Here is an 18,025-nt window from a genome sequence, read left to right on the forward strand (position 1 = left end):
CAGCTCGTCTCAACTCGCAAGCCTCTTGCCGCCACACGGCAGCTTTTTTTTCTTCTTTTTGCGATCAAACACGGAAAAGAAAAATGATTAGGTTGAAATTCCTCGGTTGCCACAATACTTCATGGTGTTTCAATTAGACCCCACCATCCAACTTAAGTTCGACTAGAATATAGTATTCCAGTTTTCGAGATACAACTGGGTCGTCGGTCCATGTTGGATTTTGGATTAGTAGGGATTTGCACCAAAAGTGTCCAGGCTAAGAACCATGGCTAACCAGAGTTTCGTCTAAATAATAATTAAATGTTGGAAAAGTGCAAATGAAAAAAAAACCTTCAAAACAAAATCAACTCTCATGAACTAGGTATGTTGATCTTACAGAAAACTCACTAGACTACACTCGTAAAATCTTTGCACTGCATAGGAACGCTACAAGAAATACTAGCAATGCTTCAGGTAGTGCCGCCGGCATACACATGGTACAGCAATTTCACCTGATGGCAACAACTGCCATTTTCATATATCCCTAGAATTTCATTAAGTGCCCACCGTGCCAGATCAGCTGAGATAATTTCAGGTCACAGTGCACCAACAGTCAGCGACTTCCTCCCATGTCTCGGGTGCATGAGTGTGACTCTAGCCAGACTCATTGCCGGAATCCACATCAGCCGGTGCCTCACCACGATAGACAGCGGATTCCTTTTCATAGCGTTTCTTGTCAACCTGGGCCTGCTGAATATAAGGTTGCTTCTCTTCGCCTGCTCATGACAAGGAACGAGGAAACCATAAGCACACAAATTATATCTTTGTAGCTGTAAACATAACAGAAAACATTGCAGAATATGCCTCATGGATGAAATAACAATGGCATTACTACTCAAAGCAAATATAACGGAGAATGGCCTAGAATATTACTTGACATCTTTTGCCACATTTCCCCAAGCTTCTTTGCTATCTCAGTCGTAGGCAAATCTGGGTTGCTGTTCTTCATGTTCTGCATCAGTCACAAAAATCTTATAAACAAAGAATTTACATGTTACAGAGTAACCTGCTATGTTGCTCAATTGTTTCTTAAAAACAGAACCAGCTCAATTATACCATCTTTGCCGAAGTTATGGACAATCTACTATGCTGAGAATTATTAACCAAAGGAACTTACTCCTCGCTCAGCCATTGAGAAATACATGAACGGCGTCATTGCTCTTTTGGGGGCATTAGGATCTTTTTTCTTCTTTGCTTTTTTCTTCTCTGAACCATCCTCATCCCTGCCTTTAGGCTTCCTTTTCTGAACAGGTTTTGAACTGCTCGCTTCCTTCTTGGATGATTTCTGGGAGAGAAAAAAAATTGCACATTACCATAATGGCTTCACGCTCGCTACAGGCCTACAGCAACAATAGATTACCTCTTTTTCGCCACTGCTATCACTAGCATCTGATTCCTCATCACCAGAGTCATCAGTAGGAGATCCACTGTCATCCTTATCAGCAACAAAATCTTCGTCCTAACATTAAGATAAAAAATAAGTATACCGTAGCGCTCAATAACAAGATTAACAAGTCAGCATCAAGAAAAACAAGGCACCATACCTCTTCATCACTTTCCTCATCCCCGGCCTGATTTTTAATACGCTCTAGATGTGGGTCAACAGCATCATCATCAGTGTGCCGTAGAACATCTGTAACTACACCACCTGTACCTTGACCATCTCCTCCAAGGTTCATTATTTTCATGTTCTTTCCACTAAAAAGGATTTGTTCGAAACAATAATTAAGTTTTCTGTACAACAAGAAAGAGGATGAAGACAATAAAAAGGAACATACTTGATGAAGTTGAAGAGGTTGTGGTATTCATTCCTTTGGATATTTCTGAAGAGATGTTCTTGGTCATTTTTCAGTTTGACAAGGAGGTCAAAATAGTGAGATGACATACTGGCACCCCCAGCACCATGCCGTTCAAATTCAACGAACTCAATCTGCATGGGTATGATCAGTTACTATGATTGGACACTCCGCAATGCATGAAAGTAATGATTACTAGTTTCTACCACGAATATAAAATGATACCTCCTCATGCAGGATGAGTGTAGGAGGCTTTGGCAGAAAGAAGAAACCCTTCTCAAGTGGATACAAAAGTCCATCTTCAGCTTTGAGTGAAGATTTAACTGCATATCCATCTTGGCAACTTCTAAAAGAACCTGGTCTTGTGACTTTAGCACCGGATAACCCACGAAGGACTTTGGTAAATACCTCATGTATTAGACCCTATGAATAAATAAAAAACCCAGTGTAAGGAAAGGATAAATTAACACTATAGTTACCAGTATAAGCATCAATTGCATAATTGCCCCAAAGAACACTATAACTGAACCTGGCATACAGTAGAATGTAGATCATCAACCCTTAATTGAGACCAAATGGAGATTACATAGAACTAGGCCTACTGTAACTAGAAGATAATTGAATCAATGAAAAATTGACTGAGTAGCAAATTAAAAAATTTCCAAAACTTAAGCACAACATCAGCACACATTTGAGGGAGGGGGAGAAGTGATGGAGCCTGGATTGACCAAGAAAAGGAACAAATTAACACCGAAAGCATGCAGTACTGTATAAAAGAGGCAGACGATAGAAATTCAGAATATTAATGTTCACCCTTTAACCATCAAACTGATAGTCTCCATTAAATATCTTTCTACATATATAGCAGGACATAATGTAATAATTAAACCAATTACCTCCATATCTAAAATAATATGTTTTAGACTTCTTCAAGGAGAGGCAGAACATTCCTATTTATCCCTACTAACATCGCCTCTCATAATGCCCAATGGCGTGTTAAATTTGTTAAATTTAGATCATAAACTGCATATTAGCATGAAATAACATTAGGAATAATTAGTCCCAGTCCCTCATAGCTCAGCTATTTTGATATTATAAGTCATAACTTTTTTCTCGAACACACAGGAGAGCTGCGTATCAATACATAAAGAAAAAAAGGGGGGAATCCCCAAGTTACAGAATTTGGGGCCTGTAACCCACCCTGTACATTGGACCAACTATAAGTCATAACTAGACCATTAATTTTGATATGGACAGAGGTGGAAGAGTAGTTCTTTTGTCAAAAAAAATCAGGAACTTTTTTATTGGAAGGGATTTTTTAAGGAACTTCTTTTCTCAAAATTATTAACGACAACGTATAATGGAGCGAATACTGAACATGAAGAAGGTAAACTTAGGAAGATACAAGCATAGTTTGTCTCAAAATGATCCAGCGCCATTCTTTTAAATACAAGAGGCTGTTCCTACAACAACATTTAGCCTTTCCTCTAAATGCAATCAGCTCTCTTGCGTATTAGATATTTTTTTCAATAGGAGAAAATATCATAAGATTAATTAAGTGCTTCCTCAGCCTAACTTATGTATCAGCTTCAAATCCAAAATAAGGTTTGAGTGTTTGTCAAAGACATAGTGCAATTATTAAGAAAGCATTAAATTCAAGCTGAAAAATATTAATAGAAATAGTTCACACGTGACTACAATAAACATCCATCAACAGCATACATAATGCTTGAGATGGAGTTCTCCAAGCTGAGAATTTTTTTCGGCATGTGCCTTTGATCATTTCATCTTGCAAGCTAGATGTCAGATTTTAACTGGAATAAATCAAGTCAACAAGTAAGCAGTATTCTTTCAAAGTAACATATACCTCACCTTGTAAGATTCCTCAAGCCTGTCTTTGTATTTTTCAGCTAGAAGCTCTTTACTCAATGCCAGGTCTCTTTCAACTACTGCCTCTGTCTCAAACTGTTAAGATAAAAGGGAACAGATTAGTCTATTCAAAACAAATCCAGAAACCAATGGTAATGCAACTATAAACAGCTAAACATCATGAAAAAAATTTCAGTACAATACCTGAATAACAATGTGAGGATACAATGTTTGCCCTTTACGGATTGGTGGATCAAGAGTGATAACCACAAATGTATGAGGATTGTTTGACTGCAAAACTCAACCATGCAATGAGTTTAGTTACATGTCAAAGTATAATATTATGCACAGTACAACACTGGATATAAGATCAGAACCTTTGGCAAAAGAAAGAGGCGAACAATGCTGCTGTATTGGATTTTAAAGTCATTAGCCTGCCCTTGGAGTCGTAGAAATGACAGATGAAGCTCAACACTATAACGTCCTCTGTATTGGAAAAACAATCATTAGCTTTTCATGGAAAATATGAAACATATAATCCTGAAAAGTCATCTTATGTTTCCCATAAGATAAACTGTTCATATTTTCCACCTTGGTGTAAGAATCGCAATTCCTTCAAAGGTGACAACTGGCTCTTCAGAGGAACCAACATCAGCAAATTTCAGTATAGTCTCCCAAAGAATCTAAAGAAAATAGAATAGATTTCAGTAGTTAGTATTTGCAACTTCAATGTGCTCCATTTACACAGTGCTTACTGAGCAAACTTACGTGAGCCGGAGGGCGATTCTCATCCCCGACAAACTGAGTATTTGAAGTAGGCACATGAAAACTTAAATCCATGAGCGAATCTTTCTACAACCATGAAGGATAAACATTTTTAGCGCAATACTTGACGATGTATACAAGATAAGCAAGAAAATGACAGTAATAACACAACCAATATAGTATTGGATGACAATCAGACAAAATGAGTGGAACCACTACAAGTACTACAAACCTCATTGGCCCCAGTAGTATCATCATGATGAAACTCTAGGAGAACATCTGTTTTTCCTTGCATCTGGGTTTGGGCAACATCTGGTAGAGATACTTCAAATGCTTGCTTTGAACCAACCATGAAGGTAAGCATGTTTCCTACAGAGGAAAGGATGACAAACATCAAAATCAAATTGAGCAAATGTTAAAACAAATTAAAAGGTCACCACATTACCATCTATATCAATCCCTCCCCAATTGTGACCGCTAACAGAAAGCTGTTTTTCATCTGGTGTGACGCCCATATTCTTTTGTATGAAGTTGGTCAAACTGCTTACATCCTATGCAAGAAATGACAATATCAAATATTTTTGTCAGGCAACAATAAGAGACATAACTCCGCCTATGCTGACTGGAAGACTCTCTCTCCTGAGTCGTCTCAGCATAGCCGGTCTCAAGCTCGGATAAAGGAGGAGGGTTGTGTTAAGTTTTGGCAAACCAGCATAAAAATAGCCACTCTAATGAATTTGAAACCCACAAGAAACTCGTTGGGGCGTAACCCTCTTAGCGACACGCTACATCGGAACCCGGGTGTGGTGATAAATGGGCAAGGGCCGGGTCGCCATCCCCCCAAGGGCGCGTCGTATCATGACCTAGGTACGATGATAAGTGAGCAAGGGTCGGGTCGTCACCTGAATGGCGCGCTACATCTACGCCCGGGTGTAGTGAAAAATGAGTAAGGGTCTTCGCACTTCCCTCGACGGGTGCGAAGGGTAAGGAAGCTAGCCGAGCCAATTAGGATTCGTATAGGTAGCTGGAACGTAGGGTCCCTAACGGGTAAGTTGCGAGAGCTAGTTGATGTAGCAATTAGGAGGCATGTAAATATTCTATGCGTTCAGGAGACTAAATGGAAGGGCCAGAAGGCGAAGGAGGTTGAGGATACTGGCTTCAAGCTTTGGTACACGGGAGCAACTCCGGGTAGGAATGGTGTAGGCATCTTGATTGATAGGAGCCTTAAGGATGGAGTCGTAGAGGTTAGAAGGCAAGGCGACCGGATTATCCTAATCCGGTTGGTAGTTGGAGATTCGGTTTTGAATGTGATCAGTGCCTATGCCCCTCATGTAGGCCTTAGTGAGAGCACCAAGATGCAGTTCTGGAAAGATCTAGATAGCATGGTTAGTACCGTGCCTACCAGCGAGAAACTCTTCATAGGAGGAGATCTCAACGGCCATGTGGGTGCGACTAATGTAGGGTTCGAGCGAGTGCACGGGGGTTTTGGGTATGGTAGCAGGAGTCAAGAGGGGGAGGATGTGTTGAACTTCGCGTTAGCCTACGACTTGTTAATAGCGAATACCGTGTTTAAGAAGAGGGAATCCCATCTTGTGACGTTTCGTAGTGGACAACACTCGAGCCAGATCGACTTTATCCTTGCTAGGAGGGAGGATAGACGTGATTGCTTAGATTGTAAGGTGATACCTGGGGAGTGTGTTGTCCCTCAACACAAGCTTGTGGTGGCGGACTTTCGTCTTCGGATACATGTCCACCGGGACAAACGTGCCAAGATTGCGAGAACAAAGTGGTGGAAGCTTAGAGGGGAAGCGACACAAGCGTTTAAGGAAAGAATGTTAGGTGAGGGGCCTTGGGAAGGAGAAGACACAGATGACATGTGGCTAAAGATGGCAACATGTGTTCGGAAGGTGGCCTCAGAGGTGTTTGGCGTGAGTAGGGGAGGCAAACAGGAGGGGAAAAACACCTGGTAATGGAATGACGAGGTGCAAAGGGCTATTAAGGAGAAGAAGAAGTGTTTCAAGCGCCTCCACCTTGACAAGAGTGCAGCCAACATCGAGGGCTATAAATTAACGAAGAGGGTTGCAAAACGAGCTGTGAATGTAGCAAAGGGTAAGGCGTATGATGAACTGTATCAGCGGCTAGGCACGAAAGAAGGGGAGAAGGACATTTATAGGATGGCTAGAATCCGCGAGCGGAAGACAAGGGACATCAACCAAATCAAATGCATTAAGGATGGGACAGATCGACTGCTAGTGAAGGATGAGATCATGGATAGATGGAGAGAGTACTTCGACAAGTTGTTTAATGGGGAGAGTGAGGGCCCTACCCTTGAGTTAGATGACTCTTTTGACGATACCAACAGACGTTTTGTGAGGAGAATTCAGAAGGTAGAGATCGAGGAGGCTTTGAAGAGGATGAAGGGAGGTAAATCGATGGGCCCTGATGGTATCCCCATTGAGGTGTGGAGATGCCTAGGAGATAGAGCAATAGTATGGTTAACTAAGCTTTTTAATCTCATTTTTCGGTCAAACAAGATGCCGGAAGAATGGAGGAGAAGTATATTAGTACCTATCTTCAAAAACAAGGGTGATGTTCAAAGTTATACTAACTACCGTGGGATTAAGCTGATGAGCCATACGATGAAGTTTTGGGAGAGGGTTATCGAGCATCACCTAAAAAGAGTGGCAAGTGTGACCCAAAACCAGTTTGGGTTCATGCCTGGAAGGTCAACCATGGAGGCGATTTTCTTAATACGACAATTGATGGAGAGATATAGGGAACAGAAGAAGGACTTGCACATGGTCTTCATTGACCTTGAGAAGGCATATGACAAAGTACCGAGAAATGTCATGTAGTGGGCCTTGGAGAAGCACAAAGTCCCAACTAAGTACATTACCCTCATTAAGGATATGTACAAGGATGCGACGACGTTTGTCCGGACATGTGATGGCAACACCACTGACTTTCCTATTAACATAAGCCTACACCAGGGGTCAGCATTGAGCCCTTATTTATTTGCTTTAGTGATGGATGAGGTCACAAGAGATATACAAGGTGAGATCCCTTGGTGTATGCTCTTTGCTGATGATGTGGTGCTAGTTGACGAGAGTAGGGCAGGGGTTAATAGGAAGTTAGAGCTGTGGAGACGCACGTTAGAGTCGAAAGGGTTCAGACTTAGTAGGACCAAGACCGAGTACATGATGTGCGATTTCAGCGCGACTATACATGAGAGGGGAGACGTTAGTCTAGATGGACAAGTGGTGGTTCAGAAGGATACTTTTCGGTATTTAGGATCGGTGCTACAAAAGGATGGCGACATTGATGAAGATGTTAGGCATAGGATTTCAGCTGGCTGGTTGAAATGGCGGCAAGCTTCTGGCATCCTTTGTGACAAGAGAGTGCCACAAAAGCTAAAAGGCAAATTCTATAGGACAGCAATTCGTCCGGCGATGCTATACGGTGCTGAATGTTGGCCTACAAAAAGGCGACATGTCCAGCAACTGAGTGTAGCAGAGATGCGGATGTTGCGGTGGTTTTGCGGGCACACAAGGAGGGATAGAGTCCGGAACGAAGTTATTCGGGATAGGGTCGGAGTAGCACCAATTGAGGATAAACTTACCCAGCATCGGCTGAGATGGTTTGGACATGTCCAACGAAGGCCTCCTGAGGCGCCGGTGCGTAATGGGGTTCTTGAGCGGGTCGATAATGTAAAGAGGGGTAGAGGTAGGCCTAAACTGACGTGGGATGAGTCGGTTAAGAGAGACCGGATTGGAATATCTCTAAAGAGATAGCTTTGGATAGGAGCGCTTGGAGACTAGCTATCAATGTGCCTGAACCTTAAACTTATTTCTTTCGGGTTTCATCTCTAGCCTACCCCAACTTGCTTGGGAAAAAAAGCTATGTTGTTGTTGTTGTTGTTGCAGCAACAATAAGAGACATACATTAACTTCATCAGTCCTCTTTACTGACAAGTAAAAGCATACTCCCAGAAATAAGTTAATATTTCAAGACAATAATCTAAGGAAAATCTGATAACTGAAATGTAATTTTGAATTTTCCATATGTGAATAACACAGTGCTAGTCCAAGTTTTATACTGTGAAAGCAGAATCCTGAACATTATTCCTTGAAAATTTCCACAGGTGCATTCTTAACTACATGATATATTGTATGTACAAAAGATAGCACATTCTGCAAGACTCGTGCAAGACAGGCATACCAAGTGGCACAAATGAATATACTAAACAATTTACCAGTTCAACCAAATTTGACAAGAGTATTTGCTTTATTAGTGGATAAAGTTTTTGGCTCAGGTTTTATAATCAACAACATGATGACCATATACCAAAGTAAGATATCACATGTAGCAAGACTGAATATTCTAGATCTATGCAAATTAGTTTCAAATAGATGTAAACCAAGCATTAACCTTGTCCATGTGATCTATTCATATTACAGTGATATGCACTATTAATCATACAACATATTAAGAAGAAAAATCTGGCCCCGTAAGGTGGACTGACAAAAAAATACTAGAAAATTGAACAAAATTAGCACTAGTTTAAACTTTTTAGGTTCTGTGTCAAACTTACTCTAATTTTACCCGAACATTGTATCTAGATTCAAGATAGCGATTCTCAAGATTGCAGCAGCCTATTCATTTCAGATTTCAACATCATTAATAAACAACATGGTATTAGAGGAGAAAGGAAACCTGTTCACGGAAGCCAATAAACCTGTAGAACAGGCCATCTTTAATCCTGACTCCAAGTTGATATGCTCTGGGGACTTTCATCCATGTAACTGAGGTTACATCAGCTTTGTCAATTTCAATGGTCTTTCCTCCACCTTGTCTCTTCCATGCAAGTCCACCAGAATGCACTTTAAACTGACCAGGGTTCTGCATAGGTTCAAGAGTCATGACATTATGTCAATATTCTGAAATTCACAAAAGTTAATAAATTCCTATATCATTCAAGAACAAACACAGTTGTGCAAAACAGTAATAGATTTTGAAAGGAAGGAAGGCATAAGTGCATAACATGTGTTTCAGGTTCATAAGTATAAGTATAACATGAGTGATGCAAGCGTTGCAAGTACTATCAGATCTAGGTTAGGGCAAACATAGGTCTATACATTCAAATGAATGCACAAAACCGTATTGGCAACAGGGCAAACACTAGTTGTGCATCGGTGGAAACAAAATAATTTTATAAGCACAGAATCTAGAACCGTGGGCGTGCTTTCTTTTAATGTCTAGGGATGGGAGCACTACAAAGGTGCATTGTATTCTGCTTGTAAGCTTCAGAAACAAACAACAGATTTGTAACTCATTTCCTACCATCAGTTATCGACGTTCTCGTATTCTGCACCACCCTCGAATGGACTCTTAACTCCCAAAACCGGTCCAAAAACCATCCTCGAAATCTAAGGTTCTGCATATAAACCTCGGCACGAATAATGCTATACAGAAGCCACAGCAGCGAAATCCAGCAAATCAGAGGAGGAAACACCCCAAACCAAGCACCGGATTCAACAAAATGGAGCAGAAAAACAAAAGCCGGGAAAATTTGGCCTAAAATGCGGCGCAAACCCTAAACCCGATCAATACGCAGCCGCAGGTAATGCGTCGGGAAAATATTGAGCCGACAGGTTCAAATCGAAGGCTAATTGGTGAGTCGCCAGCGACGACGTCATCTCGCGATAGCCTATTTTGGAGCGGAACCCTAGAACCTAGCAAGCGGCGGCGGAGGTGGAGGAGCTTACCGTGCCGCCGCGCCCTCCGAGGAGGATGTTGTTGAAGTGGTGGCCGTCCGTCATCTCCGCCGACGAGGCGCCTGGTGGCCGCCGCTTGCTACCTCTCGCGCCCCGCCGCCGCTCGAGCTCCGCTTCTCCGAGCTGGGGCCAAGTCCAGAGGCTTCGCTTGCTTCGGCGCGGCTCCGCAGAGGCGGTCGAGAGGGGAAGAGGGAGCGCGGCGCGGCGAGAGCTGTTCTTATAGAGCCGCAGCGAAATTGCTTGCCCTCTCACCGACACGCGGACCCCACCGGCCAGAGGCCTGTCTCCGGCTCCGCGGCGCTGCCAAAAGCTTGTCCCCGCACACTGGGAATGGGGCCCACAATTCGGGCGTCTCGATTTTTACTTCTCGTCCCTTCGCTTCCCCACTTCTCCCTCCTCCGGTTCTCCCGCCGTTCCCCTCCAGCCTCCCCTCGCGGCTTGGGCATCTCTCTCTCTCTGCGCTCGGTCATGGCGGATTACCACTTCGTGTACAAGGACGTGGAGGGGAGGACCACGGAGTGGGACGACATCCAGCGCCGCCTCGGGAACCTGCCGCCAAAGCCGGAGCCCTTCAAGCCGCCGCCCTTCGCCCCCAAGGTCGACGCCGACGAGCAGCCCAAGTCCAAGGAATGGCTCGACGCGCGTGAGCCCGAGGAGCTCGAGGAACTCGAGGACGACCTGGACGACGACCGCTTCCTCGAGCAGTACAGGTAGCCCCCTCTCCTCGGATTCGATCCATTTATGGGTTCTGATTGCTGATCCGTGATGCTGTCTGTTCCCAACTTTTTTTTTGTCTGCATCTTGCGATGCGCCAGTGCCTGTAGCGTTTGGTCTGATCTGACTCCGCGTGGTCAACTGGTATAATTCGCGTGCTTTTGATGCAATATGATATCTTCATATTGTTGATCTGGATTCGGCGCTGTACTAATGGGCTTTGGATTGTTCAATGCGACAATGCGCTTTGCGATAGGTGTGATACAACTGTGGGAAATTATTCTGGCGGTTTGATGTAATTTGATGCTTGCAGGAAGATGAGGCTTGCAGAGCTTAGGGAGGCTGCAAAAGCCGCGCGATTTGGCAGTATAGTGCCCATCACCGGCTCGGACTTCGTACGTGAGGTGTCTCAGGCACCATCAGATATTTGGGTTGTGGTCTTCCTCTACAAGGACGGGTAACTCTTTCTTCATTCGGTTAACTGCAGGTCTGCAGCCTTGCCTTGACGTGATATGTCACGATAATGCCAAAAATAATTCTGTATGGTTTGTTCACAGAACTGAAATTGGAGCGGATAGAACTGAATTTAGATTCTGACTGCACTGTGTGATGTTGTGATGTAATTAGTGGTGTGAACTCCTTGTAAACTCCTCTTTCTGTTACAGCTTTGATTCGAAGCTGCAGGATTGTAGTTAATTAGCCAAGTATCATACTGTATTCTTTTAGCATGGGAGATCTTTCATGAATCCGCTCTGCTCTTTTCTGTAGGGAGTTTTAGTATTTCCAGAAGGTGCTTACATCTGAGTTATACAGAAAATTCATTACTATGTAACGAGCTCCATAAATGCATGATGTTCTTTAGAAACTTATGGTGCTTATCAAATTCTATAAAATCTTATGACAGGATACCGGAATGTGGGTTGCTTCAAAATTGTTTGGAGGAATTGGCTACAAGACACCCAGCGACAAAATTTGTTAAAATTATCTCAACAGACTGCATTCCCAACTACCCAGATAGAAATGTTCCTACAATACTGGTGTATAACAACAGTGCTGTCAAAGGGACTTATGTTGGTTTGCAGAAGTTTGGTGGGAAGAGATGCACACCTGAATGTAAGTTATCAGAATTAGTATCCCATATCCGGTTTCTATTAATTGATTAATTCCAGTTGCTCCAGTTCTGTGCTGTTGTTTGGACTTTTCTTTAGCCCATACCACTAAATTTGTCAATGGAATATGCCTATTTAATGCGACAATCAGCTTCCTTTTGGATTATGCTATCTAAACCTCTTGGATTTATGCAAAACATTTGACCTTCAGATGACATTTATAAATTCAAAATTAAACAGTTCATTGTTTTTTTTAAAGACATGTATGCCTGCAATGTGTACACCTCCAGATCCAGTCCTGACGTATGTTTGCATTGTTTCATCTGTGAAATAATTAGATGATGTCTGTCTAAAATAACAACATGATGGTCCACAGTTATACATTACTGTTAGCATATACTTGATTCTTTTTGGTAATAAGAAATTAGGTAATCTTTTACTCATTTAAATAACACTGAATTTACGGAAGCTTTCTTTCGCCGCAACATGGTTTCCAGATTTTTTTTGTAAATAATCAGAAATATTTCATTGCCATACAGAGGTTCCGTCTCCCTACACTTTAAAACTAAATCACCATTATGTTCATTTCAGCTGTTGCGTTAGCCCTTTGCCTGTCAGACCCAGTACTGAATGATGGGCATGGTGGCAACGATTCATCCCGGGACAATGTCATAGAAGGTGTTCGCAGGAAGTTTATAGAGAAGGTTGTGGCCCAGCACGAAGAGCGGGAAGAAGAGGATAGCGACTAAGCTTATATTGTTTGTGTTAGTTTGCCTCAGCTAGCTGATCCTATTTGGTTCCACTGTTTACTGATTTTATGTGGGTGTTTATCACAATATACTGATTTATCTGGTTTGCTGATCTGTGCCTGGGTTTGTGGTTAGAGTTAAAGATCTGCCATCTGTGAATTATCTTCTATATGGGTAGTCTTGGTGTTAGTAACCTTTAAGCTGTAACACGACTCAATACTATTGTTTGAGAGATCAATATGATTATGCAACCTTTCCTACTTCCCTTTCTTATGTTAGGATTTCCATGATACGATGTTTTTTTTTTACGTTGACACAAGCGCCAATATTGTGGGAGGGCCATGGCTGTGGGAGGAAAACAATTGTTGAAAAATGATTGGATGGGTCATGTTTTCCGTTGTCAGTCACTAATGTTTTCTGGTTGTGTCAGTGAAATTCTCGACTTTTTTTTCTGGTTGTGCGAGTGAAATTTGTCACAGATTTATTGATCATTCTTGGCTAAGCGGATTGGATGTGAGTCGTGTTTCATAGAACCAGTAAAAACATGGCGTCAATACCTGCTGCGCAAATTGGTACTCATGTTTGAGGAAGGAGTTACTGTGCCACACTTGTCTATGAAAAAAGATCCATCGAAACTTCAAGGCACCGCGCGTGAATCCTCGGCATTTCGACATTCAGGTAACCTTTCATCAATCAAAATCCTGTGGGCATATAACCCATTTTTGTCGCATTACATCGCAACTGGTTCTTACATAGGCAAAGGCCAAGGATTTTATGTGACCTATAGGGAAAGAAACTGACGTGTTCTAGAAACATTCATGTGAGAGCTCCGGCTGCCCGGACTCACGGAGCTCTTGGCCGCGTCCTGGCGCGAGCGAAGATGATGACCGCGCTGACGAGGATCCACGGCGGGAAGATCCCGTTGATCACCCTCGACGATCGCAGCGGCTCCGGCACCCCGTTGACCGCTACCGCCGCCATCAGCGCAGGCACCAGCAGGCCGGCGACGACCACCGACACCGGCTTCGTCCACGACTCCTACATCAATGGAATGGGAAGCAGCTGTGGGTTCTGTGACATCCGTGTAACTCAAGGTTTAAACCGCAAAAAAAAAGAAGGCTACTCACTGACCTTGGGCTCGCCGTCAAGGGCGATGGCGGCGCCGTCGCGGAAGGGCAGCGCGGAGTAGCCGGCGGCCGGGTCGCACCTGATCCGGAGGCCGCGGCGGGAGCCCTCGGGCTTGAAGGCGTAGAGCGCCCGGAGGCCGTGGTTGGCCTGGATGCGGCGCACGTCGAGGCGGTCGCGGCGAGGGCCCGACAGGTCCGACCGGAAGATCGCGACCGGCCCGGCGCCCCGCCGGTACAGCCGCACCTCCACGAACGGGTCCCGCCGCCCGGCGCTCCGCTCGAGTAGCGGCGCCGCCAGCGATTCGCCTTCGGCGGCCATCAACCCCTCGCCTGCTGTGCTGCTGGTCTCTTGCGCTTCTCACTAGCCTCTACAGAAGTTCAGCAGTCACGGCATCCATGAACTGATCTCGTCGAGTGTAAAGAGCTTGATTTGACGTGGTGTTTTGGATAAAATTCGCACATCTTACCTCAAAATTTAGCTAAAATCCCCAAGTTCTTATGGCAATCACGCTCGTTCTGAAATATTTTACCAGAGCTTATGGCAATCATACTCGTTCTGAAATATTTTACCAGAGCTTTCTTAGGTTCCTTTGTTGATGGATATGCACAGGAGGCAAAAGTTCATAAAATGTCTGCATAATGCTTAGAATAATTGAGCTTGTATTCCAGATCCAGCATAGGTGAAAATCGAAATTGGAACAGTCTTCACCGGTCCAACCAAGATAGGAAGCACGGCAGCTCATACAGGAGAACAGCAGTCACAGCTGAATTCATCTATTCAGTTACACAAGCACATGCATTTTGGTATGGGAAGGACCAGAGGGGCGCTGTGACAAGCTGCCCGATGCAATACATCAGTCTGCCGTCCAGCTCTGATCCACAACCTCCCGCACTTTGCGGTTGTACTCTCGCTTGTTCTCGCTGAACATGCGGGCAGCTTCGGAGTTAGCAGGCGAATTCGGGTTTGGATCACACAGTAACGACTGCAAACAGCATGTCTCAGGTTAGTCGCACAATTTAAGCATCAACATAGATGGTTCAGTAACATCCTATGGCTCAAGATAAACAAAACTGACAATGTCGACTCAGCATGGACATGCAGATTCATAAGTAAACAGAACCGTGTGCTTAGAACAATAAACTAACTGCCATCTAGAAGTGTTTGGTGGCTGAAAATACACATGGCTTTGAGGAGGTATCAAGTATGGAGTATGTTCCAAATCTCAACTTTGTAGCATGCTATGGATTGCAATGCTAAAGGTTATTGTAACAAGCAAAAGCCACAAATATTGGGAAACAAATAATCTGGGCTGCAAAGAAACAAAAGATTTATTGTTGCTGTACCTGGATGGATGTAAGTATAGCAGCTACATCATATATCGGGCTCCACTGATTCTGCAGGATATCTAAGCATATGCTCCCATCAGCATAAACTGCACGTCATGAGGAAATTATGTTAATACAGGAAATAAGTTGTGATTAGAAGAGAATAAATATTATTGCAGAGCAGATGTTTCAGGATTCAGCAGAAGTCAGAGGAGAAAGAAAAGGCAGAGTCCCGTTGGTTTGACATCGAAAGCACTACATCCGCTCCATATATGCTGCATATGAAGCAGCATGCTTTACTAATGCAATGACAGCTATTGTAACAGCATAGGCATTTGCAGCACAAGTGCACATCTATAAAGAAGATAACAGAAAGCACAGAACATTTGTCAATGCACCAAGTCTCTGATGTCTGAGTGCCTAGAACAAAGTGTCTTTAGTTAGAACGGGACTAATTAAAGACACCTTGAAATTGAAAGTGTAACATACTGAGGACGAATCATATGTAATTGTTTTCCTGAGTACCCATGTGCTATATATGAGAAAACAACTTACTGTTAGGATGAAACATCCGAGAAACAAATCGCACAGTTGGTGGCTTGTTTGGATATTCTTCAGTAAACTGGAGAGTTAGCTTGAACGTACCTAACAATAAAACATCGTATCAGCGAGAGGAATTAAACTATGTAGCAAGCACAAACCCATAAGCAAAGTGATACATGATCTATGGGACATGGTGTGAGTCAGTGTAAGTGATTAGGACCATTTTCAATTTAATACATTCCCAGTCTATGGACCGACAATATATGATCAGTTAATTCCAAATGGTGATGTTTTGACTTTTTTGCAAACTTTAAGAGAATTACTTCTATACAAATTTACATATATGGAGTAAGCCATAAGCAATTGGCCCCACAACAAAGAAAAAAAATAAGGTGACAAGTTGCACACAGATTAAACATTATCCTCCAATAGAGAATGCATTATAGCTTATAGGATAGCTAAATGGCATAGCATTTTGATGAAGCGTATCCATTGTGTTCTACTGAAGCAGCTCACATTACAACAATGATAAAAAGGGAACATGAATGTAGCAATTGATTATATCCATTAAGATAGAATAGATATTGCATCTCCTTATGGCACAAAGATCGTTCCCTAATTATATGCTTTTTTTATCAAGATTTCGTGAGAGAAAAAATTATATATCAAGATAGGTTAGGCAGTAACTTTGTTGGCTACTATTGCTATTTGCTTTATAAGTTAGTTAAATTGATAACATTTTTTACTTATCAAGACTCGCACTGATATCAGCATGTTACATTATGAATATTAATTAAAACTGCGCCTCAGTCTCATGTCAGCTCGGATTTTTTTTTACTCTAGTCTAGTGTGCCATGCAGTCGACAGCAAGGTTACTAAACTCAGGCGATTGGAAATTTCATTCTGCCAGCGGCCAATTAATGGACTACTTTCTGATGGTGGATTATCACATCCCGTATCACTTAATCACATTAGTAAGTTAGACGTTACGCTGGCATTGCCAACAGCAGCAGCATACACGTGTGCACTTAATTGTTTGGATAGGTCACGAGAAGCACTTCAGCACATAATGAATTTGCCGTGGTCAAAGAAAACAAGTAGCACAAAAGGATGAAGCATATATATCCAACCCGTAACGGAAGTTAGATAAACTAACCACCATCCCATGGAGTATCGTCAGGGCTGTAAATGAAATCAACATATACAAAGTCATTATCAAACTGCAGTCCAAATAGATAAAGGGGAAAGGAGCAGTTCTGCGTCATACCCAAAGATCACAGCGTTCCATAGCAGTATGTTGTTATCCTGCGGGGCGCCACTTATGCCGGCCGGAGGGTCCTGCATCAACCGCTTGAAATCCCTCATCAACCGCTTTCTCGCAGGAGTCGACATCCTCGGATGTCCCTGCACAATACATATACCTCTACGTGAGCCAAAGGACCGTACAAACCTATCATCGATCAACCACCATCCCGCCCCAGCGCACACCCAGATTAGGTGCGGAATTAACAACCAAAACAAAAATTGGGGGAAAACATATACATAGCTGTTAGCACCGACACCACACAGCGAACAAATCCGCGGAAGAATCGATGGATCGGAGCATCCATCCCAGCTACGACGCTGTGGATTTGACTAATCACAGGCTTACAGCGCATAAATGATCCTGCAGAGCTTACCTAGGAAAGAAGAAGTCAATCCAGGTCCAGCAGATGGATGGATCTCCAGTCCACACTAGCTCATGCGCCCCTTGGTTGAGGAGAGGGGAGGACGAGGGCGACGACAAGAAGACGAGGTGGGAGGAGCCCCGCAACGTGTGACTGTGTGAGAGATCGGCTCGTGAGTCGTGACTCGTGAGAGGAGGACTGACTGGGAAGATAGGCCTAAGGCGTTTCTTATCGAGGCCTGCTGGGCCACTGAATTGAATGCCCAAAACATTGGGCTGCTTGCGCAGCAGGCCGCTATTCTCCATTCAGGGCCTGGGAGTCCTCCTTGGCTGGTCGTCCCTCTTGTGCTAGCCCAGGTGTGGAGCAGTGACACCGCGTCTTTTTTATTTTTATATTTTTGGAAAACATTTTTTACATAAATATATTTTCAATATCACAATTTACAGTTTTGTACCCCTGCCGCCCGGCAGGGGGGCGGCAGGGGGCCTGCCACCCGGCAAGGGAGCGGCAGGGACTTATATGTAAATTAAAAAAAAATTAATTGCGC

At 43.3% G+C, this 18,025-nt stretch overlaps 3 protein-coding genes across 6 annotated transcripts; 1 reads left to right on the top strand and 2 right to left on the bottom strand.

Annotated features, from left to right (window-relative positions):
• Nucleotides 1-266: 266 nt before the first annotated feature.
• LOC120672481 (FACT complex subunit SSRP1-like) lies at nucleotides 267-10,426 on the bottom strand. Its single transcript, XM_039952898.1, has 16 exons — nucleotides 10,235-10,426; nucleotides 9,183-9,368; nucleotides 4,915-5,020; nucleotides 4,702-4,838; nucleotides 4,473-4,556; nucleotides 4,296-4,387; nucleotides 4,082-4,190; nucleotides 3,909-3,995; nucleotides 3,708-3,800; nucleotides 2,061-2,258; nucleotides 1,818-1,969; nucleotides 1,584-1,737; nucleotides 1,400-1,498; nucleotides 1,157-1,324; nucleotides 913-991; nucleotides 267-755 (listed from the first exon to the last, which is right to left on the bottom strand). Exons 1-16 carry the CDS (start codon nucleotides 10,286-10,288, stop codon nucleotides 634-636), a joined length of 1,920 nt encoding a protein of 639 aa, XP_039808832.1. The 5' UTR covers nucleotides 10,289-10,426; the 3' UTR covers nucleotides 267-633.
• A 150-nt stretch (nucleotides 10,427-10,576) lies between these two features.
• On the top strand, nucleotides 10,577-13,075 carry LOC120672482 (phosducin-like protein 3). The gene is made up of 4 exons (XM_039952899.1): nucleotides 10,577-10,953; nucleotides 11,271-11,414; nucleotides 11,862-12,070; nucleotides 12,658-13,075. The coding sequence occupies exons 1-4, from the start codon at nucleotides 10,712-10,714 to the stop codon at nucleotides 12,813-12,815; spliced, it is 753 nt and encodes a 250-aa protein (XP_039808833.1). The 5' UTR covers nucleotides 10,577-10,711; the 3' UTR covers nucleotides 12,816-13,075.
• A 388-nt stretch (nucleotides 13,076-13,463) lies between these two features.
• LOC120672483 (ubiquitin-conjugating enzyme E2 2-like) lies at nucleotides 13,464-17,690 on the bottom strand. 4 transcript variants are annotated; one of them, XM_039952900.1, is made up of 7 exons: nucleotides 17,491-17,682; nucleotides 17,079-17,215; nucleotides 15,824-16,993; nucleotides 15,287-15,375; nucleotides 14,410-14,925; nucleotides 13,947-14,310; nucleotides 13,464-13,853 (listed from the first exon to the last, which is right to left on the bottom strand). In XM_039952900.1, the coding sequence occupies exons 6-7, from the start codon at nucleotides 14,259-14,261 to the stop codon at nucleotides 13,659-13,661; spliced, it is 510 nt and encodes a 169-aa protein (XP_039808834.1). In that variant the 5' UTR covers nucleotides 14,262-14,310; nucleotides 14,410-14,925; nucleotides 15,287-15,375; nucleotides 15,824-16,993; nucleotides 17,079-17,215; nucleotides 17,491-17,682; the 3' UTR covers nucleotides 13,464-13,658. The 4 variants fall into 4 exon arrangements, with proteins under 4 accessions (XP_039808834.1, XP_039808835.1, XP_039808836.1 ...); XM_039952901.1 differs by having other exon boundaries at nucleotides 15,824-15,913; nucleotides 17,491-17,681; XM_039952902.1 differs by having other exon boundaries at nucleotides 13,947-14,925; nucleotides 15,824-15,913.
• Between the last annotated feature and the right edge of the window lie 335 nt (nucleotides 17,691-18,025).

Source organism: Panicum virgatum, chromosome 5N (assembly GCF_016808335.1).
Source record: "Panicum virgatum strain AP13 chromosome 5N, P.virgatum_v5, whole genome shotgun sequence".
NCBI classification, from domain to species: Eukaryota; Viridiplantae; Streptophyta; class Magnoliopsida; order Poales; family Poaceae; genus Panicum; species Panicum virgatum.